This window comes from Scomber scombrus, chromosome 8 (assembly GCF_963691925.1).
Source record: "Scomber scombrus chromosome 8, fScoSco1.1, whole genome shotgun sequence".
Taxonomy (NCBI): Eukaryota; Metazoa; Chordata; class Actinopteri; order Scombriformes; family Scombridae; genus Scomber; species Scomber scombrus.
In genome coordinates, this window is record NC_084977.1 from 21,670,346 (window position 1) to 21,694,272 (window position 23,927).

Here is a 23,927-nt window from a genome sequence, read left to right on the forward strand (position 1 = left end):
AGATTTTAATAACATAATTGGACACTTTAAAGAAAAAACATAAAATTATAATTCAATATTTTACATGCGTCTTAATTTTATATACATCTTAAAGCATGTATGGGGGGGTATCTTTGACAGCAGTGGGGCTAGGTGCACACTGGTTGTGTGTAATGTTCCTTTAAAGGCAGCTGCCCCCCTGCAGCGGCGTCACTGCGCAGAACAGTTTGAACCAAAAAGCGGAGTGACCTTCCTCCGCTCTCAGTCTGAGAGGGGCAGCACTGAAGCAAGAAGCCGGTCACAGCTCCCGCAGCCCCCCGCTTTAGCCTCAGAAATGAACAACAACTTAGTCGGAGATGAAGTCGGGTAAGATCCGTTTATCGCAGCGCTTTTACCTCGGGAAGCAGCTGTCTGTAAACTGCATCGTAACTTAGTTTGCGGTCTCTCTCTCTCTTGACAGCTAATGTTAGCTAGCAGGCTAGGCTAGCTCCTGTAAGTTAGCGGGATGGCTAGCTGGAGGAAAAGACGGACAAAAAGTGAAACTACTCTCACCAAAGTGGTCCCATTGTCAGGGTTGTCGCTTGTAGCTAAATATACCGCGTTGGTCTGAAGTGCTGCTGCTTGGCTTGTCAGGCGATTGTGTGAAAGTGTAGTTACTTATTTCAGTGTTGTTTTCTGTTAGCTCGCAGCTAGCTTAGGCTAAGGTTTGCCAGCGAAGCGAAAGTCTCCTCTTCTGACTTCGCCAAAGCGAGGACATTTAGCGGGCACTGCTGGAGGATGGAGCATCCTCGTCTGCACTAACCCTCCGCATCTACCACTCACAGGTTTTTAATCGGCCGTCGTACTCACGCATTAGTGAACTTGCCGGCTAGGTTTGATCGTGGCGGTGTTTAAAGTGCCGGTAAACTTCCAGTCATGTCAGCCAGCATCCGAGCTCAGCGGTCCCGCATGTAGCGAGCCGAGCAGCCGCTCTGACGGGCTGGATCCGGGGGCAGGTCAATGCTCTGCTACGGCTCTGTCCCGAGATAACTTACGTGGCAAGAGCTTCATAGAAAGACCTTTTTTGTAGTCGAGGCCGTTTCATTTTAATGTTAGAGGAGCGAAGTGACATCAGGCAGGAGTCCCAGTAGCTGTGTCTTCCTCCTCATGCTGCAGCAGCTTTGGTTGCAGAGGTGCCTCACATCTGTGTACTCTGTATTTGGTCAGCTGTGGTGGTGTTATAGCTCTGCAACTGTGCTTTTAAAAAAAAAATTCCGCCAAGTCCTCTATGATTTTAGTCTTTCTAAGTTTGACTTGTATCACGTTTTTTGTATGTAATACCCGTCATGACGCATGTATAAATTATAATTTTTTATCATTTACTGTGTAAAGTGATGATCAGTGATCAACTCTGAGGGTGATTTATCCTTTATTTTCAGGAAACTTTTTGTGGGTGGGTTGGACTGGAGTACCACACAAGGTGAGTCACACTGTTTAACCTTTTATAAAGACTTCACTACATGCACAAAGTTTAGTAAATGAACAGGATGTTTGCCTTTTTATGACACTGTTTTAGCTTCATGGTTTTGAAGTCAGATTTGAGGACCTGGCTGCTCACTGAGTAGGACTTCTGTTTAAAAATTGAGTTTGAATCGAAGGGAAATTTACTCCTTACAGATTTTTTAGGTCACAAAAAGTAGAACTGGGAGATGATAAAGTAAAATGTTGGTGTTTTTTTTATCCCTTGCCTTGATATCAATGCTTGGATGATGTTTCAGGTGTGATAACATAAATAATTAAAATATGTGTGACCTGGTCTTCATCATACAACCATTATTAACATGGCTCTTATGGTCACTTCCTTTGACCAGAAGTAGACTGATAGACTGAATAAGTGATTTGTTAGTCTTTTTGTTTAGGGAAATTGCTGTTAAGATAACATTAAAAACTTGAAACATTTACTGAATTTAACTTGGTTGATTTTGTAGAAATGGTATTTTTATTCATAAATGCAAGGTACGAAAATCATGTTTTTTGGTATCTTATAAACCACAAATATTGTAATTGTCTTCAGGCCACCTGGACAGATTTGAAATGAAATGAAACCATAATTACAGATGATATCAAATGTTGTATGATAATATTATTGTACTGATATGACATGGAGCGAACAACATACCATAAATATTTATTACACATCAGAGCAATCTTGATATTATACAATTAATTGCATGATATTAATCGGTGAAAAGAGTAGAAACACCTTACAATGCAATTCTACAGCCCCCCCAAACACTGAAATCTGCATTTATTGAGTTTGCAGTTTGCGGTTTCTCAAAGGAAAATCCCAGAAAGTGTTGGTTGAGTCTACTTGAGGTCGTTGCTCTTTATTAGTCCTTGTCTTGGTGTTGGAGTCTACGTTGTACAGTGTACATTGATTCCGTGTATACATTCTCCCCTCCTGCTCGGTTGGTCATTGTGTAACTTTGTACTTAGGCCTGTGTGTGTGTGTGTGTGTGTGTGTGTGTGTGTGTGTGTGTGTGTGTGTGTGTGTGTGTGTGTGTGTGTGTCTGTTTTAACAGTACTTTTAACGTTAAGATCAGAATCACAGTGCTGCGTAACTCTTGAGCTTGAGTTTCCTCTGTGGTGCTCCAGGGCTTCCCAGCAATGAGAGCAGCAATTACTGTATGCTAACGCTCTCCAAAGTGACTCCCCATTTGTTCAAACTTGCACGCCTTGCCTCTGTGGGCGTGTGCAGGTTCTTACAGTACTTGGGTGTACATTTGGCGGCATGTAAGATGACAGCAGTTCAGTGCTTAGTTTGCTCTTTAGGAAATTATATGTCACTTGAATGTGATTGCAGTGTGTTTTTTAAAATAGTTGAGTGTTAAAAAACAGACTTGTTAAATACTCAATATTCTGCCATGATTCAAAATCAAGGTGGCTGGTTGACTTAAAGTGTTCCCGCCGTAATTTTATGGAGTGTTGCTTTTTATTTCAACACCTGCTTTGGTGCCCAGTCACACTTTCATTGCAGGTTGAAGTGCTGGAGATATTTTTATAGCTTCATTTATTATAATGAAAGTACAGTTATTTAAATCAAGACTACACATTCTTCATTCAGGAGGCAAACTGGGCTGAATTTTATCTTTTTGATTTGTAATTTCACATTTGCAGTGATTCTGTGCTTTATGTTTCTGATGCTGTGTTATAATTTCCTTTTTTTTCTCTTTTTTTCTCAGAGACGCTGAGAAACTACTTCTCACAATATGGGGAAGTGGTGGATTGTGTCATCATGAAGGACAAAACTACAAATCAGTCGCGAGGCTTTGGCTTTGTCAAATTCAAAGACCCCAATTGTGTACGGACAGTGCTGGAGACAAAGCCGCATAATCTCGATGGAAGAAATGTGAGTATTTTAATTCAAAAGGACCAGATAGTAGTTAAATCAACTTGAGCAATCTGCCTGCGCTTTTGTGTGTGAGCAATGTGGGGGGAAAAAACCCTCAATACTGTATTTCCTCATCAACAGTGGTTAGAAATTGTTCAAGGAGAAATTGTACCTGCCTGCAGCCATTAATACAGATGATGCACTTTACAGAAACTGACATTTGTTTGCTTAACTAGACTTACCTGTTCGTAGTCAAATTAGTAAAAATTGGCAGTTGTTGTCTGGTTTCTCTAAGATGGCTGAAAAGAAACACACCATTTATCTAGATACTACCAGTCTGCCACACAGCTTTCTCTCCATGAATGATGTATTGCCTCCTTTGTTCTGTTGATGGAGGCGTAGAAGCACTTACAGTTTTATTGGCCATATATTCAAATGAATGTAAGTCAGTGCTTTGAGGCAGGCCAGTGTAAAGAAAGAACATTTGAAGGTGCCTTTTATTTGGTGCTAATGTCAAACATTTTCTCTCTCTCTCTCTCTCTTTTTCTCTCTCTCTCTGCTGTCAGATTGACCCGAAGCCATGCACTCCCAGAGGAATGCAACCTGAAAAGTCTCGGACCAAGGAGGGCTGGGTAAGAGGAATATGATTTCTAACTGGGGAGGCTAGGCTAGGGGTTTCTGCTGGAGTAAGGCAGCTCCGTCCATGCCCTCCTCCCGAGGCTGGACTTTAGTTGCCTTTTTTATGGGCCATGAGGAGACCTTGAACTTCATTTATAAAAACAGTCTGACTTTGACCTATTTTTTTTTTTTTTTACCCCCCTTCTAAGAGTGAGATGTTTTTTTAATCATCAGTGTATAGCCTTCATGCCTTTTGAGAATGATAGAAATTAGTTTGGGGTTTTGATAAATCACAGAAGCATTAAAGAATCTATTGCATCGACTTCTATTTGTGACCTAGGGACTGCAACAATATCAGCAGATCTCTCACACAGCTTACACAGGCCTGCGATTGACACATAATAAGCTCATATTTTCCTAGATGTAACAAATATGTCTCATGAAGAAGTCATAAGCCAACACAACCAGCCAAATACTGGAATTATAAAACCACGTATACTTTAACTTTATTGAATTTTATTGTCTTTTTTAAAAAAAACAATTATTTTGAAGATTGAGAAACATTTTCCAACCTTGATTATTTAAAATATGTTGTTCTTGTAACTGTGCTCCCTCACTGTGTGAAACTGAGAAAACAAACACAAGCAGGCTTGCAGACGAGTTTAGCTTTGTGTGGTGCAGAAAATTGCTTCAGCAGTGAATCTTTTAAAAGGCAGAAATCTGTTCCCCAACTTGGATAATTTGTGGGTCGATCAACAATTTTAATAAAGCCCCTGCAGATCTATTATAGTCACTTCGTCCCGTTGGGCAGCAGAGGTTTTAGTTATTGCACCTTTACTGTTCATAAAACGTTTTTTATAAGTCACATATTTGGCTGTAAGCAAAGACTCTGCATGTCAGAGACTTTTATAAATGAGGCCCTTTTGCCTGCTATTGAAACGCCTTTCGCTGACTTTAAGCCATGTAGCTCGCACTGAATGTTTTACTAACAAAGCAGAAGATGTATTTGTTAAAAATCACTGTTGTAGTAAGCAGCCTCTAGCCCTTACAGTGTGAGTGCAGTGTGCAGCGATGGGAGAGAGAGAGAGAGAATGAGTGGAGGAAGCCGTGTTCTCTGATCTGTGGAGACTAGTGTTTGCATTGACATGACATGTTAAGAATTATACCCCAGGGCAAGAGGAGAACCTAATTTCTTCTGCACTGTCTGAATAGATGATGGCTAACTGGCCCCTTCCCAGAGTGATCCTTTAACAGATATTGAAATCCATACACTCCCTGTTTTCTTTCAGAAGGGCAGCAAAGCCGATAGCAATAAATCAAAGAAGATATTTGTAGGTGGAATCCCCCATAACTGCGGCGAGCCTGAACTCAGGGACTATTTCAATAGATTCGGAGTGGTGAGTATTGCCGAGTGCATAATCAGTTCATATCATCATTATAACTGCTTGAATGGATGTGACATTGAACAGGGTCAATATTACTGTATTAAAAAAAAAAGAAGGAAATTTTGTGTGATAGGAAAGAACAATTATTATTTGTCCAAACTGAGGCAGAATATTTAATTGGAATAAGAATGGACCCTGTCTAGTTTTCTAAATGGAGCCACTGTTTCCCTTTGTCCCATTCAAGGTCACAGAGGTGGTAATGATCTATGATGCAGAGAAGCAGAGGCCCCGAGGTAAAAGCTGATCCCGTTTTTTCTCTCCCCTCTCCATACCGTACCATCTTAAATCTCATGACAAACTATTCTGGCCCAAAGAGAAAAGAAAGAAGCCCCAGATTATTCAATTCAATTTAAACACTGTTAACTCATATCTGAATTTTTGTTTGCTCATAGGGTTTATGGTGAAGAAGCACAATAAAATACAATAGAAGTATTTTAGATTAAACCTAAAGTCACCACAGTGTATATGAAACGGAAAAAATATATAATTTGTCATTTCTGGAGTTTAACACGAAATTTGAATATTTATGCCCTAAAGAAGCATTAAGGCAGTACCTTTTTTAATGGATGTGAAGATTACACATTTTTTTTTAGATGTTATCAGCTTAAATAACACAACAGTAGATGGCCTGTCACATCTGAAATTATAGAAGTTAGTAGAAATCTCAGGCTTTGATTCTGATTGTTGCAGTGTCCTTCATGACCTTGTGGACGACAGGAGTCTGTTTTATGCACACATTTCTACTCAAGTTAAATATGTTGGGGGTTTCTCTGCTGAGTATGCTTGATGATTTAATTAGGACGACCACGTCAACATTTATTATCATTGTAAAAATTATGAGGAAGATAATGAGGGAAGATTTGTTTGATTCAAACAGTTTAGCACTGATTCATTTGGATTTGCTTGAGGATGTAGAAAGAATTGTTAGATTTACGTCCACCAGCTTCTTATTTATAATGAAAAAACAAACAAATGAGAACATTAGCTGCTGATGTACTTTACATTTGTCCTTAAATTTTCTCGCTACTCCTGTGGATAACTGGCTGAATGTAAAGATGACATCACCTCTAAGTATTTACTGCATTTGAAACGAAGATCGGCTGCCTGCAACTAACAAATTATAGCCAACTTTTTTTTTATTAATCATTCTATCAGATGTCAGATAATAGTGAAAAATGATGTCCAAGGTGACATTTTCAAATACCTTTTTTTTGTTTGACCAACAGTCCAGTGAACATCATTGATATTATCCTGAATTTATATTACTAATTGATTGATTGGAAATTTAGAGTAAGAGAAAATGGATTATCAAACTGGTTGCTGAGTACTTTTCTGTGGATTAATTAACAAATCAATCGACTAATTTGTTTCAGATCTATAACAGTATTGACAAAAGGGAAAAAAAAGATTATTGAACCATCAAAGGTAAAAAGAAGAAAAGAGAAATAGGAGTACCAATGTGTCCCCACATTAGCCTCAATAAAGCAAATTATAATACAGCGACAAGATGTGTTCAGTTCATGAAAATCTCTCATAAAATCAAATGCAAGAAGTTCATCCAGTTAATTGGAAAGTTGTTGAAAGGCGTTCTGGGAAGCAGAGGAAACTAACTGAACTGAAAAGGGGACAGGTTGGAGGAAAGTAGGTGCTCCAAAAAAAACCTGCAGTACTTTATCACAACATGCAACTGGCATATTTAGAACAGTTTGAGTATCCAAGAGTGGATTCGTCCTTCAGAGACGCTTCGTTTGGTTTCAGCCAAATGCTGAAGGTGATAAAATACAGCATTTGTCACAAGAACAATGGAATCAGTGAAGGAAGGTTTAAAGCGTCCTTAATACTTCAAAAAGTCTCTCCAACATACTTCCTGACAGTAGAAATGATTTGATATCTCAGAGGAGTTTGTCCAGTTAAGTCATAAATCTATCATGTGTGTACTGACATGTGGCTCTGACACTTTGAGTGTGGATGGCCTCACTGGGAATCAGACCGGTGCCACCAGCAGTGTCGGTGTCACACTCTGACTGCTGAGCTACATTCACAGCTGTTTTATCTGCATTTGTCCTATATATCAACGATGCAGCGGCCACTGACCCACAACATGTACTGTATCACTGCTCTTCTTTCAAAACCCAGTTCATTCTCTGTTGGGAGAAACCCAGAATAGTTTGTCATTGGAATTTAACATGATGCAATGCACCAGTAACAACCATTACATAATCTTTAATAGTATAGTAACTGTTTTCTTTTACTAAAACCATTAGATTTTCAACATTGGAATAAGTTTTCTTTACCTTGACTTTAGATGTAACTGATACATGTATCTTAAATGGCTTAGTGTGTTTTCCCATATGTAGAAAGTTAAGTATTTTTGTAAGTAAGCCCTTTCTATTTTTCTTTCTTCTGTCCCCCTTCTCCTTTGTGAATGGTTTGAATGTGATTAACGGTGTCTCTTAAGATTTGTCTTTTCTCCTTTAGGTTACTGTGCATTGACAGGTACCACAGAGGTACAGGCCAAATGTTAAAAAAGAAAAAAGAAAAAGAAAATCTACCAGTTTTCACTTGTTTAAAATGGGGAGTACACAAAGTTGCATCACTATTATAAGCTGGACTGAAGACCTTTTTATTCTTGAAATTTAGATGGAAAGAGTTATTTGAGGGACAGTTTAGCAGTAAATGAAGTCTAAATTTTTAAATCGCTGTGTTTAAATATTTTTGGGATAATGGGAACCTGATGGCGACTCTTTGATGATGCGTGGCATTATCCGAATGGCTGTTACCCTTTTAATGTTATTTAGTTAGTGGCTGATATGGACCAACAGTACTGTGGTAATCATCACACTATTAGCTGTAAAATAAAAATAGAAATGACGACAAATGAACCAAAAAAAAGAATAAAATTCTGTAATTTGAGAATCTTACGACAATATAATTATAAAGACATTCAATTATAATTTTGGGTCATTGCGCGTCTCAATTGTAATAGAAAACATCTTTGTTTTGTGAATAGTAATATTTCATTTTCATTGCAACCAACATATGTCAGCTTGGTTTCAGATTTAGATTTGGGGACGGGTCATTGACAGATGTTATTAATAGCAATAGATCATGAAGCTTTGGAGCGCTTGGCGTGGAACGAGAGGTCTCTAAAATCTCGCAGGACATTTAATTGGATTCAGGTTAGGTCCCCAAGTAGAGATGTGCACACAACCCAATTCTGCCATAGCGGAAAGTTAATCAAATTGAAAGTAGATCACTGCATCGTGTTTCTGCGCTCTGAAAAGTGTTGTTACATATTTTCAGATGAAGTAGTTTACGAAGCATTTGGCGAGGCTAAACGTTTCACCAAATTGTAATCCCTCAGCTACAAGATCCTTTTTGACTTTGGATTTTGTGTTCTTGTTGATGAACTTTGAATATTCCCCATTAAAACTCCTCAGCAAAATCAGCAACATGTTACTTTGGGAAACCAGTCATGGCCTATATCTTTGTGTTACCATAAGCAATATTTTAATTGTCCATTTTAGGCTTATCCTGGCTGACTCAAAAGTAAAATACTCAATTTGGGAAAGCTTGGAGAAAGCTTTAGGCATTCTACAGTTTGTGTTTCTCCATATTTTTGTGATGCATTAACAATGGCTGCTGCGAGTGTGTGCTCCACAGCAATATACCAAGGGACAGATCAAGGTGGGGTTTGGATGAAACAGCATGAAGTAACACCATGTAGTATCTTGTAGTATTGGTACAATTGGCATTTAGCGGCTTATTTGATTTTTAAAAAAAAAAATTTTATAAAGTAACTGCATGTTCAGTCTTGTTAAAGGGTGTAAGATGGATTGAATTGACCTTTTATTTGACATTTAACATTAAATCAAATGCTACACCCGTCATTATTGATGTGTAATAGTTAAGCTCTTTTAAAAAAAATTGCTATCTCACAAATTATTTCACTGCAAAGTAAAGCGAAAAGTTTCCTTCAATCCCCCAGGCTTTAGTCTTGGATATGTGTTGTTCTGCAAGTCTGCGACATCATCCGAACCCCAGGAGCCTCTTGCTCAGTCTTGATGGATCCTCACTCTGCTGAAGCCCAATACTGTTCTTCATCTTGTGTTGTCACAACCCCCCTGCTACCTTGATTCACTCTTGGTCGTTGGCTAGGTTTTGGATTTATTACTTTCGAGGCCGAACAATCAGTGGACCAGGCTGTCAACATGCATTTTCACGACATCATGGGCAAAAAAGTGTGTAGTTGTAGTTTTATTTTACCCTTCAGATCAAACAGAGGCTTGGGCGATAAATAAGATTTATTATGATGCTGTTTTACTAGTTATGGCTCATTTTCTAGTTATTCTGTCACAGCAGCATCAAATACCACTAAATTTGGCTTTTAACATCATAAAATGATCAGCTAACTTTAATGTACTTCAATTGATTCATCTTCAACACATTGTACCGTTAATCTTATTGTTTTGTCTTTTAATAGTTTCTGTAGGCAGATTTCTTCTGTTATTTTACAGTTTTATTGTCGCCCAAGGCTTTGTTTAAATTGACCACTCCTTTAGGTTGTGTTAAGTGCAAAATATTGTACTTAAACATTAAAGTTATATGATTTTTCTGGCTTTTTTTTAGGTGCCAAAAAATTATAAAATGACAATAATAATTTGACAATAAAAAATATAAAAGTTCATTTAAAGTTCACAGAATTTCACTGAATAAAAATCACCTAAAGGATTGGTCCAATCAGTTCTGTTTCTTTTTGTTTTTTGATATTTTGTTGGCAGGTCACTTACACTTCAACATGTTTTTTTGTTTGTTTTGAAAAGTAAAAAAAAAAAAAAAAGCTCAACTCAGTGACCTCAGTTGAAGAATCTCCATACTGTGTCCGTCACTTCTCTGACAAATATATCTAATATACCAAAAAACGATTTATTTTTAAGATGCTGCTTAGGAAGGGACACGAGTCACGCGGTAACACTTTTTAATGTTTGTTGGGTGTAACAGATGGATGAGGTTCACTGCACAAAGTCAATTCAGATAGTATCAGGTAAGCGGTCCATCTGGGAAAAAACAACAAAGTCACTGCAGTAATTTAAACAAACCTCTTAACCTCCTGGATTATATTGTTTTATTGTATGTGACAAAACACCACCCACCTGGCACCTCAGATGAGTAAAACAAACCATGAAAAAATGTTTTCCAAGTATAAGCTGTTACGTTCATCTTTATTAGGATTGGTCCCAACACTTCAGCTTTAAAGGCACGTTTAAAGCTCTCATTCATTCACATCCTCCCCCTTCTCCCCAGTAGAGATGTGTTGTAATTAGCAGCTTTTAAAGCACTCATCAGAGATACCAGAGGAGAGACGGCTTCTCTACGCTGGCAGTAATGATGTGTGCGCATAAGAAAACGATCAAAGTCAAACAGTGTAGGTACACTCAGTCATATCCTGTTTCCATCTTTGGTCTTTACATGGCTGAACAACTTTTTTAAATATTTGAAGGTCAGTCTGCGGTACTTGACACTCTGTAGACCGTTGAACATTTACGTGAGGTTTTTAATTCCTCTGGGCAACATTAAAGCAGCCTCCATCTATACTGAGGAGTGTCCATTGCTCTGAGGATAGTGTAACTAGTGTGTTTTTTTTTTTTCTTAGATTTTTTTTCTCGAGCAACTTGGAGTGTCTGGAAGTGGCTATCACCGCTCACACTAACTTCCCACTTCATTTAATTATTCTAAACAAACAAAAAAGAAAGTTAGGAGCATAATTTCCTTTGTGCCAAAATGGTTTTCCCCCAGAAAAAAACTGGACACCTCTGTCTAGACCAGGAAATGTAAATGTTCTCATGCATTTTCATGGAGTAGCAACACAGCATATCTTCATTAAAATGTAACTGATTATTACATTAAAACATGAGCCGAATCCCATCTCATTGGTTAATGATTCAGCCCAACCTGTACACTCGCCACTGGAACGCGCCCCCCTTGACTTTGCCCTGGTTTTCAGCAGGAATCAAGGCTAGTCTTAATCCATTGTTCTTGACTTGACATTACCTTACGCTGGGACTTGAGGGAGACTGGGAGATATGAGTTACAAAATTAGAAATTGGAGCACATCAAACTTTGGAACAAATCCCAGTTCTGCTGTTGGGGACTGTACAGAAGTCATGCTTTCCATCACTCGTAGCCATGATGCCCACGGGAGAAAGTGCTCAGGTAGTGCCGCTGCCGGAAACATGTGCATGTAATTAGGTCGACAGAGAAGGAAGAGGGGAGGCTGGGGAAGGTGGCAACACCTTAAAGCAGGGATGAATTTGCGATTCATTTTCCTGCTGCAAGGTGACCCCAATAACTCAACCCCTCAGTCTATTTCTGGTTGGCTCCCCCTTAGTCTCAGCCTGTTTCTTTGCTCTGGTTAACTGTTGGTGGCTTTGCCTAGTCACAGGGAGGAAAGTTTTGTTATTGGGGCATTAAATTTATCTCTGACGCAAGGCATTAAACCTTCACAGTGATGGATGATAAGTAAATGGATAACATGTAAAGGGATAGATGGCTAAAGCTGGTTTCTGAGCTGTTACTGTATCTACAGTGCAGTAAATGAAATTGGCGCTTATGTATTATACTTTTTTTCATTCTCACATTTGGGGTTTGGTCGTTAAAAAAATTAAAGTGTCCTGCAGCAATTAATTGGATTGGGGTCAATGTGTATCAGTCACTTGAACTTCAATTTTGACACAGTATGAAGATTCGATTTTTAGATTGACTGAAAAGATTGCTCATTTGTACTATCTGCATGTTTACCCTTTATTCTGTTAGAACTGAGATAAACATTTCTCTCTACATCCATTTCCCCCGTAAAACTTATTCCAAATAAAATAAAAATGAGATTTTTTATAAGCGTTAGATGGAGAAAGGTAAGTCATGACCTTCCATTAGATGTCTTTATCATATATAGTGCAGGTCATTAAAGGGAAAAATATATGTTTCTCAGGTACATTTTCAGAAGATCCATTCTGTATTTCAGAAATTGTTTTTGCATAATTTGCTGTCATATATTCTGGGCACTGTGAAATTCCCACTTGATTATTAGTACCTGAGACACATAACTGTAAAGCTGTCCTGGCTACACAGTTATATATTTTTACACAGTTGCCCCACCTTATTCAAATAAACATAAAGTGAAAGATTTCAAACTGGCCCAAAACGTTGAGATTAAATATCAGTGGTAGGACAGGTCTGTCTAGGTGAGGGACTTCATGGACCTTATACTGGTGTTGCCAAATGTGCCCTCCTTGTCCTTTGTCCAGGTGGAAGTAAAGAAGGCCGAACCTCGTGACAGCAAAGCTCCTGGCCAGCTTGGCCCTGGCCAGTGGGCACCCAGGGGCATCTTGAGTGCAGCTAATGGTTGGACAGCACAGCCTGCCCACGGCTGGCAACAGCCTTACGGGCCACAGGGTGAGTGGGAACAAATCCCAGAGCAGAGCGAATAGAGAGGCTTGCTGTTCAGAGAAAAAAATATAAAATGTGTTGAAGCCTCTGCTTTAACTTTAACCTTGTTCATGTAGGTCACTGCCTGCACTGTCAGATTGAATGTCAGACTGGATTCTGTGAACATTTTACATTTCAGGAAACAATATTGTCCTTAGTCTTACTGGTTTTTTTTCTTTTCATGAAGGGGTGTGGGTGTCAACTACCGGCCAACCCATAGGTAAGTGTTTGACCTCCACTTAACACTCAGAATACTGTGTCTTTTCTCTTGTATTTTAGTAAATTACTTGTTATGAGCATGTTCCATAACTGGTTAATGATCAAAGTACAGATAGATTTGTGTCCTTGTCGTGTGTTCATGTGCTTATCTTGAAATGCTTGTGTCACAGAAAATGGGTTTGCACTCTTGTTGGGCCAATAGGCTGATGACAGTTAGCAGCACGTGTTATCACTGATTCATAATGGCTGAAGCTGCTGATAATTTGCTGCTCGAGACAGATGGCAGCCTTGAATGGATTCCGGCCTCCCTCTGCTATTGGTCAGGCTCGGTTTCATATCACCACCTCCGGGTCAACCTGCAGCGCTCGCTGCAGTGTCGACCCTGTGCATGCTCAGAGGATACTTTGTTTCATTCAGCTTCAGATTGTGTCGTGAAATTCTTTTTTTTAAACAATTTATACATCACATTTGTTTCTGTTATTTAGTTTTTCAATACATATTCAAACAGGTGTAATTCACACTTTAGCTTTTGCTGACACTTTAGCTCATTTAACAATTATCGCTTGTTTATTTAAAGCGATAAATGTATGTATATTATGCATGTTTTTATATATAAACATACATAAACCTGCCTGTTCTGTGTCTGATCAGGTGGGTATGGACCTCCATTATCAGCAGGCCGGGGAACCCCCACACAGCCTCCGTCACCTTTCAGCGCATTCCTGGTCACAACCCCAGCGGGCAGCTTCGCTGCACCTCAGGGCTACCCTCAACAGGGCTACAGCACAGCACCTCAGTTTGGTCAGTGATACTAATACACTCACTCATTTCACATGTTTGACATCACAACAAAATGCTCATAGGTTAAGTAGAATATGTAAGAGATTAGCGATGAACGACAAAGGTCACAAATAGTTAATATGCAAATCATTATTCATTATTAGAGTGCAAAAGTCTCAAACAGCATATACGGGGAAAAAACACATCACTTGAAATAAAAGTGAAATTATTTTTTGAGTCTTTGAGGCAATAACTGTTTTTGGGAGTGAATACAATGTGAACATCCAATCTATGTCGGGTTTTCCAGGCAGCTTTTCTGTTGCTGTGGTCAGGGAGGATCCTCCAGCTTATCACAGATGGACAGAGTGACTCGCAGATAGCCAGCATGTCGTGAAATACTAAACTATATATTGGTCAAACCTTAATTTAAATTCTGCTAAGCAGCTTGTGGTTGGATTACTGCCGTCCACCATTTAAACTTGTCTGCGGGTTCATCTGAAGTACCAAGACAATACTTTGAATGTGGTGGACAACATATAAAGCATGTGAGAAAGAAGCTTAAATGATTCATCACAGGGTCCTTGGCAAAGTGGTCACAAGTTGATCTGGAGGACTTATTGATAGTAGACTATATTTTGTTTTTACATTAAAAATGTGATTTTACAACTCAGGAAAGTTATCATGGCGGCAACTGCTTGAGGTACGCAGCAGAAATATTATGTTCCTGTTATAAAATAATCCATAAAGAATCTGCATCGACAGCGTCAACATACAGTACTATTTAATTCAATGAATGAGATGGCTGCATTTTTTCACACAGGGCTAATGTTGATTTGAACTGAATCTGACTTGTGGAAGAAAATGTGGGTTTTACTCAGGAACAGCAACACTGGGGCTTGAACGGGGTCATATGGTTAAAGAAACTTGTTTGAACTCCCACATAGGACACCATTTGTGATTAAAACACCACCAAGAAACCATCATAGACATGATGTTGTTGTTCTCCAACAGGTTACAGTTTTGGCACACCCCAAGCAGACCAGTATGCTCAACAGGTTCCTCCTCCGCCCACCACTCCAGGAACTGCACCGCTGGGCTTTGCTCCCGCCACCACACCAACTCAGGACTTGAGCAAAGCTCCCACTGGGCAGCCCGACTTCTCTTATAGCCAGTATGGTAAGAAAATAATTTTGCATAAATCAGTTTGCTGCCCTTTTCTCTCCTATTTTATTTTTATTCACCTCTCAGCCCTGCCCATGTCCCTGGATATTTTATTGGGTGCAACTCAACTCATTTAAGTGCATAACTACAACCCTTAAACAAGCAGGAGCTTGCTCTTGGTACCATTTAGCTTGAACAGCTACACATGCATACATGCTTCTTGCATACATGAACCTCCCTGGCTCTGCCTTGAAGATGCTGCTGAAGTTCCACCATATCCAGGAGTCCTCAGCAGTCATTTCTGTCAAGTTTTTCCAGCTGGGCTATGGATTGGTAAAAAAAGATTGGTAGGTCTTGGTAGGTTTGAATTAGATCATCCTGCCTTGCAATGTTTTTTTGTTTTGCATTTTTATTTTGTTTTGATTCTGAAGGGAGTACCGTCTTCTCCAGACTGACTGCACTGGACATTTGACTGAGTTGAAATCCTCCTTCCTTTTAATTACTCCCTCCTACATCTCCTCCTCTTTTTCCCTGGTGATGACTTTGCTGGCTTCTTTTCCTGGTCTTGGCATGATCGCCATAGTAGAGCACCAGCATGGCAATATTATGCCAATTGAAACTTTGTTTCAGGAATTAGGCATGTCCAAGCTACCTATCAAAATCTTTCTTTTTCACACCAGAGCTTTGCATGCTTGTCAGCAAAGTTTGATCTTTGCCCCTCTCTCTTGTAAAAACATACAGATCTTAGCTAGGATCTGGGGCAAGTCACTTTTGACTAATGTGTTTATAGATTTGACTGTTTGGTGGATATCTTTGCGGTCTTTGAGCTGGACTGTTAGTCTTTTCTAACATGACCTTCGGACTGTGCTGGGCCTGGGTTATCATTTCACCTGGTTATCTATTGAGCTGGTGAACTCTTGGCAAAATTTTAGTCAGCATGTAGGGACTAGAAAAGACATTTCATAAAGCAACAGTAACACTAGTGTAGAAAACCATGTGCTTTATTAATTTTCTCAATTAAAAGATGTTTTAAGTGCCATGTAATGCTGCAGTTAGGTAGCTTTTCCAAAAATGCGCTGTATGCACAGGTAGGCTTAAGAGCTTGAGATCATGCTGAGAGCACAAATGGAGGCTGGAGGTCTTCAACTCTGAAACCAAAAAAAAAGATAATGTGAAAACTCCCCAGCATCCATGGAAAAGGGACCAAGCTTCGTCTTTATTCAGCATTCATTCATTCAGTCACATAAGAGTCAGACATTCATTCAGAAGTTAGATTCAGTCTTTTTTTTGGCTGGTATTTTTCTTCTGACTTGGCTTACATCTGCCTCGCACTGCTGGATTTACATTTAAAGCAGTCATGTGATTTCTGTCAGTCGTGACAGGTGCTCATCATGTTCAGTGTTTCCTGATTATGCTTATCGTCCATCCAGCTTGTTGCATTTAGTGTCCACTGCCTGCTCAGGCATGTAGTCAAGCAATCGAAGTCAGCCTTGCAAAGTTTATTTTGTGTGAAATGAGCCAAAAATCACAAATGCTGATAAAGTTGGTGTGTTTGTTGACATAAATAATGAGAAGATCACGCACCTCCACCATGAAGGCTTAAGTGACAAAAGCAGGAGTGGACATGCTGTTTTTACCTGTGTAACATCAGGAAAAGTTTGATATCAGGCAAATAAAATAACTTGTTTTGTGTGGAGTTAGGCAGTTCAAATATCTGGTTAGGGTTAGAGCAAGGATCAAACCAGTGGTTGGTTTTGAATATTTTAATCCATTAATATTTTATTTCTGTCAATATTTACTTAAATGCCAATCATACATTCAGATTACTTAAAACTTGAAACTTGACAATTCATTTATCACAATAAATATTTTAATAACTTTTTTTGTCATGAATTCTTGGTGTTCATGAACAAGGAATATCTGAAATTTGAGAATTTATTGCTGCCTTTTTTAAAGAAGAAACTTCACTTTATCCCAGGAGTTTTTTGTTTTATGTATTAGACATCAGTATGTTGCTTAGAAATTGCTGAAACATCCCTAAATGCCCCACCAAGGAGAGATTTATTTCGCAGTGCGTCTCGATGTCATGCTACTCAGAGAATCTGGGTTACACATGAAACCTAAAGTTTTGAACATGGTGGTCTGCTGGTAAAACTTAAGTACACACATAGTAACTTAACTTTAATCAATGGAGCACCTAAAACAAGTTTCAAGTTCAGTTGATTTTCGCATTGTGCTGAAATGAATGGAAACCAATGGTTTCCTGCAGAATAAAATATTGATCTAGAAGCTGATGGCATTCTTCGGAAACTGTGGTCATTTAAGGTTCAGATTAAATACAATACATTTTCAGGAGTTGAAGCAGCCGCTCTGCTATACCACGCTACTTTAGCGCCAGGCTATCTCCTGTGTTTAGATGCTTTCTCATGTTAATATTTTCATGGTGGGAAAGCGTATTTCTCACGTTACTTGCATCTCGGCATATCATGCACGTTTCACAAAATTTCATGAGACCAGGCTGGCATGAAAAAAAAAAAAGTTAGGCGCGCTAGCAGATAGCTGACATGCTCACACTCCATTTTGTTTTGACTTCCAGATGAAGCTGAGCAGTGATGCTTCACCAAGCATAGTGCAGACCCAGTAAATGAGTATAAATGTAAAGCTCTGTTAGCTCAGCAAAGGGGGGAACTATGTAAAGTAGTAGGCCAGCAGTATCTGGGTTCAGTCAACCTGGTCTCCTCATCTCCCTGATAGGCTTGGGTAACTACCCTCAGGACCCCTCTGCCTACGGACCAACGCGTCCTTCTCACAGTTATGGTCAGGATGAGCAGGGAGGATATAGTGCAGGTAGGTGCCAGCATCGTCTTCTCCAACCACAACAAGTAGCATTTGTTGAGTACTGTAGTGTTTATAGAGCTGCAACCTGGTTCTTTGCCTCTTTTCTTTTGCTCTGTGTTTAGTATTTTGCATGTACATTTTTCATGTACATACAAATTACTTTGTGTACTCTTGTATAGTAAAACACAGCTGTGGGCTGTACCTTAGCTGAGTGGATTCGATAAGAAATTAACACTAAAATTTAGCATTCGGAGCTCTTAAGCGTCTTATCCCTCAGCGGCTGTAGCTTTACTATACCAAGACTTACCATGTCCCCCTTTCTTTTGTCCACTCTCTGTCCGCATTGCTTTGCTGATTATAAAAGGATGATCTAATTGTCAGAAAATGTGTTCATGGTTCAGTTGTCTCTATGCATCAGCAGTCCATTCACCCGTTGTTTTTTCCCCATGTATTGTCTCCACATTATAGCTAAAGGGGTGAGAAACGAAAGAAGATTTAAAGAAGGACTCGAAGCCAGTAAATTTCCAATTTCTCTCAGATTCTTCTGTCTTGCGGTCCTGTTGGGACCGCTCCCTGTTCTGCAGAATTCGTTCTGATCTTGAAGCACTTTAAGCACCCCAAAAGAAATGTTGTATTTTCTATTTTCCCCCTTTTTCTTTCTTTCTTTCTCTTTCTCCTCTCTTTTGTCTTTCCATTCCAGTTGTTTCTAATGTTCTGTGCTCTAGTATTTATTGGTGATATTTTTAAATGTATGCTAACTGGATGTTAGCAGGGCGGGAAAATAACCAATCACCAGAAAGATGCTGGAAATATTTGGTCAGTCATTTGGAAGCAAACTGATCTGTCTTTTCAACCATTAAGGCCCTTTGACTCGGCCAGTGGCTACTTGATATTTGGGTTGCACCAGCCATTTATTAGCCTGTTTATTTTGTCACAAGGGTGCAGGGTGCAAAATTCACTTTTTTGTCCACTGGCCAATTGGCTACTGTATTGGCCTTTTTTTCCCCTTCTTTTGGCTCGTGAGTGAATCTACCAGCCACTCGTATCCTGTACCAGCATTTGGCTGGTGGCGGGTTCTAATTTTGTGCCCTGCCTGGGTGTCACTGTGGTTCCCTTGTCTGTTTGCAGGGAGATGGTGCCATCCAGTGTCTAAACAGAGGAACATTGTGCATCTGCACTGATCATTCAAGTCAATCTATACATGGTTTTCCTCAATGAAGCTCAGCTTTAAGCTGCTTTTTAAATTCAATTGAAACCATAATTTATTTCTTTATTCGCACTGTTTGCCTAAATCATTTTCAACATTTAAGGGCTCATTGAAGGAATACAGTGTTTGAATCTGGGGGGGAAATCCACCATGAAGCCCTTAAATACTGTTTTAAAAAATCAGCTATTAGTAATGCAGATTTGCATTTCTTAATTCATTTAATTGTTTGATGTATTGCTCTTGTTCAATTATCTATATAGCAAATTATGCATAAAATATCTCAAAGTCCTTCACATACAAGTATTTAGATAGGGCTTGTCAACAATAACAGTAACTACGACATAATGGACTACCAAATTTATCAAATGTATCTGTAATCAGGGACGAAAAAAAAACAACCCAAGAGGTCTTGGGTATTAAAGCTTGGTATGAAGTAGATGTCGGGATTAGATTGGAAAATTGAAAAATGAAATCATAATCATTTTGATGTGAAGTCCCAATAATTCCATCAGATACAGAATAATTTTATATCAGAAATATAACAGTGTCAGGGTATCAGGTGGATTTTTCATCAAAATAAAGTCTTTTATTTACTGGATACTTTTTTTTAGGAGTAAGGCTTCTTCCTGAACACTCTGGTGACCCTGACATTAAAACTCTTCTCTCTCCTTTCCACTGCTTCTCCTCTCTGTCGTCCACACCAGGATACGGTCAGGACCTGACAGCATTCGGCCACACGTTCGCAGACCCCAACCAGCAGACGGCCTCATACGGGGCACCGACAGCACAGCCCGCCACCGCTCCACAGTCCGCCGCCAACGCATTCGGCAGAGGGCAGAACCACAACGTACAGGGCTTCCACCCGTATCGACGCTGACCGCGACTTCTGGTGCAGGGCCGCCGTGTAAAGTTGAAAACAAAAACAAAAACAAAAAAAAGTCAGGGAAAAAATGTGTGTTCTCGCTAAAAAGCAAAACTGGAGTTCGGGATTTGTTCGATGGGAATGTTGAATGCACACAGTTTGTGAAACAGAAACCTTTGTGAAAGCAGGTATTCCAGTAAAGTTAAAAAGGGGTGTAAAAAAAATCCCCAGGGGTTGTTTTTTTTTTGTTTTTTTAAAATTGCATAACTAAAGGAACATTCAGCAGAAAGAAGCTTTTATCCTCCACCCCCCACCCCATGTTTTATAGTAGAACTAAACTACTTTGCAATAATTTTGATTGTCTGGTCAAACACTAGCACAGAGACTATATGGAAAGAGACTTGCATATAAATATGTATATTTATGGTGGACACAAATGAAAACAGGGTTTCAAGTTTCCTCAGCTTTAAATTCTAGGGAAAAATGTTTTTATTTTTCATTTGGTGAATTTTGTTTACTTTCTGAGCCTTTAAAGTTTGTTTAAAATGGAGATTATGAATATATATATTATACACAAACTGTGCAATTTTTTAAAAAGAGAATTTTGTACTATAAATGTACACTTTGCTTGTTTTTTTATTTAAAGATGTAGACTTCCCTCAGGTGGCTGTTTTGGGTGCATTTTGCACTTATGCAAAAAGAAAAAAAGGACAAATTATTACAAAAATAAATGTTTTAAGGATATAATGCTTGTCTTGGATTTTGATTGTATTTGCCTTTTTTTGCAGTGGAAAGTGTCATTGGTACGTTTACCTAAATTAAACGATTGATTCACATTTTCAAAAAATATGTGGATAACCACAAGTACATTTAAGTAGTTTTTAGGTGGTGTAATTGTTTCACATACGGGCTGTAAATTGAGATAAATTAAAAATGAAACATTATCCTTACATTTCCTAAGTCTGCCTTAAAACAGCAGTCAAGTGCCAAAATGGACTCTGAAGAAAATCTTTGTAATTATTCCTCCTTTTCATGCTGGCTATTAAAAGATCAGATTCAAATGTGCTTTCAATGTATTAAAGACAGTGTTTCCCTGTTGAGCTGTGGTGGAAGAACAACAAATAGAGGGACTTTGGTACTAAAAATAAAAAGATCTCTACTTCATTTGACTAATTTAGAAGGCTGAAGCTTCATATTATATTAGCCTCAGATAAACTTTTATACACATTTTTGTTCAGAAGAATGATGGATTTTGGCCCCCATCACTTACATTGCAAGTACATTATAGAGAGATCTAATGGCCAGGAGGAACAGGAGGAATGATTATGGCAAGAAAAAACTATTTCAATGTTCATTTGGGAATCTGACTGTTTTAAGACAGACTTGGAAAATGTGAATTTATACTTTAAAGCTAGCGTGGAACTTTTACACATAAGTGAACATCTGGTACATTTCAAGCCCTCCCCAAATAAGTTCACATGATGCTGAGTAGCCCCGTCACCACCAGATAAATCTCTCTGTATTACACAGTAGATGGAAGTTTTAAATCTGGTGTCTGGCGACATACCAATGCTAGTGCACTGTTTGCTAAGTTTTTCCCCCAAGGATGACAAACTCAAGACCTGACCTACTCTGCCTCTGATTGGCTAGTAGGCCTACTCATTGCCAAATAGCATCTATTTGGAGATGCACGCTAATGTTTTAAGTAATCGTGAACCATATGCAGGGCGCCGCGAGGGATATTAGGCCCCATGAAAAGATATCACATTGGGCTCCATCACCAGGCACTGGTCGCGCCAACCATGCAGAATTACTGTAACCACACCTCCCGAGCACAACAGCCTCATTCCAAACTAATTACTCTACCTGTGCATGCTTTGAACTCTTGTAGTCCAGTAGGGGAGACCGGGGCTTGTTGTCACACTTTTTACACTCATATATTTCTTGGAATCAATACATCATATTTTTTTTTAAAGTGTACCAGATGAAAGACCAAAGTCTCAGGTATATACTTTGTATTCATGTCATTTTCATATCTTGTGTCAGTGCAGTTATAAGCAATCAAATGGAGAGTGTGAACATGTGACATGTTGCCCCACCATAGGGTAAGTTGTCTATACGGGGTAAGATGTCACACTGGATTTTGCAACTAATAAAACAAGGACAAAATTATTGTTCTTTCTTTTTACTTGAAAGTGAACACTGAAGTCAGGCACAGACAATGTTTATCATTGAGTTTGAAAAAGTCATTGAACATGGCCATTGACTATGGCTCTCAGTCTTTACCTTTCTTAAACTCAAAATTCCAGATTGAATTGAACTACAAAAATTATGAAATTTAAACCAGTCCTGAAATGTGGCCATAGTTCCAACAACAACTGGAAGATCCATTCATAAAAACTCAAGCAAAACCTGACAAACGAATTTCCTCACTAAGTCATATGTGACAACTAACCCCAAAATGACTGAGACATGTTGCCCCAAACTAGCATTTTTGCTAAAGCTAGCTCTAGTTTAAAGTTAGCTTAAAACAGAACAATGATTGAGGTATGACAGGATGCCTAAATCTCTCCTCTAACAAGTCCACATTTATCACTGTTAGGATTTTTACCTGAAAGAAGCTTATTTTGAAATATATCAAGTTGATATTGTTTACTTTGGGTTGTGCAAAATGGTTAATTGGTGCTTATCTCAGCTCACAATGTGCTATTCTGTTCTCAGACAGGACATTATACCTGACTATGTAAAGGAAGAAAACTAGTATTCCACCATTTAGTTGCGCGCTCTGGTGGAGAAGATAATTGCAATGTGACAACTTAGCCTTGTGACAACAAGCCCCGGTCTCCCCTACTTACTGTACAATATTTACTGACATTGAGCTGTGAAAATATAACACTGTCAATAATTGATGCAAGATGATATCCTCTCTAAGTACAGTGTAAATGTAATCTTAAAATTCTTCAATGGAAAATACTATAATATGAATGAATAACATAAAATAAACAAATATAAATGAACTTCAACCAAAAATACATTAACATTATCAACTATAAAATGATATCACAAACAAAATTATAAAATCAATTGCACATTTTGAACTAAGTATACTACCAATTTTTATTGATAGGACTTTTGTTCTAATCATTTTTAGGGCCTCTGTCAGTCATTGGCTCTTAGAATTGTCCTAACTTTTCACCCCCTTATGGCGCCCCTGAGGTCCATGCACACCAGAGACTTCTGCTGGGCAAGCCAGCTATCTTACAGTTTACCCCTCCGCTAACTTGAATGGGGAGAAAATAATTTAATCATGTGGCTCTTGTAGACTTTCCAAATGTTATCGAATGGATCGAAGACTAATTTGGATCAAATTCTGATAGTGAAACAGTCATTCAACAGTCAAAACAATTTATGCACCATTTAAAGCCGAAACGGTAGCTATGGAGTTGGGGCGAAGAAAAAATCGAGTTTAATATATATATATATATGTTGTTATTGTTGTTTTTGTATTCATATTCATCTAAACTGTAAAATATCATACCCTCATCAAATTACATTTGAGGGATCATTATAAAAAAGAAGTGTTATCTATAAATTCTGTACATAAAAGCCAATATATCGATATCCAAATATTTCACTCCCTGATATTGGTATCGGCACCAGCCTGCCCCAAAAATCCAGTAAATATCAGGTTGAAATTTTAAGCTATTAATGCAAGTAAACGTCTGAAAGGGTAACCATTTTGTTCGTAGGATGGCGAGGGCCTCACCCTCTCTACACTGACTCTGATTGGCTAGTACTCGTTGCCTTTTCTTTAAACATGAGGGTGTGATTGGTTAGAGGGTAAGAATGTCAGTGTTAGCCAATCAGAGGGAAAGTAGGCGGATCTGGTCTTCGCCATCCTAGGACAAAAAAACGGGATCATATCCGGGTTAAAGATTGTAATCTTGTAACGTCTGATTCCCA

At 38.8% G+C, this 23,927-nt stretch overlaps 1 protein-coding gene across 2 annotated transcripts; it reads left to right on the top strand.

Annotated features, from left to right (window-relative positions):
* Nucleotides 1-240: 240 nt before the first annotated feature.
* dazap1 (DAZ associated protein 1) lies at nt 241-20,668 on the top strand. Of its 2 annotated transcripts, XM_062424375.1 has the most exons (14): nt 241-345; nt 1,398-1,438; nt 3,201-3,367; nt 3,916-3,981; nt 5,257-5,364; nt 5,597-5,645; nt 9,571-9,653; nt 12,717-12,864; nt 13,085-13,117; nt 13,768-13,917; nt 14,908-15,072; nt 17,456-17,465; nt 17,762-17,904; nt 19,807-20,668. In XM_062424375.1, the coding sequence occupies exons 1-14, from the start codon at nt 314-316 to the stop codon at nt 19,977-19,979; spliced, it is 1,368 nt and encodes a 455-aa protein (XP_062280359.1). In that variant the 5' UTR covers nt 241-313; the 3' UTR covers nt 19,980-20,668. The 2 variants fall into 2 exon arrangements, with proteins under 2 accessions (XP_062280359.1, XP_062280358.1); XM_062424374.1 differs by lacking the exons at nt 17,456-17,465; nt 17,762-17,904.
* The last annotated feature ends 3,259 nt before the right edge of the window (nt 20,669-23,927 follow it).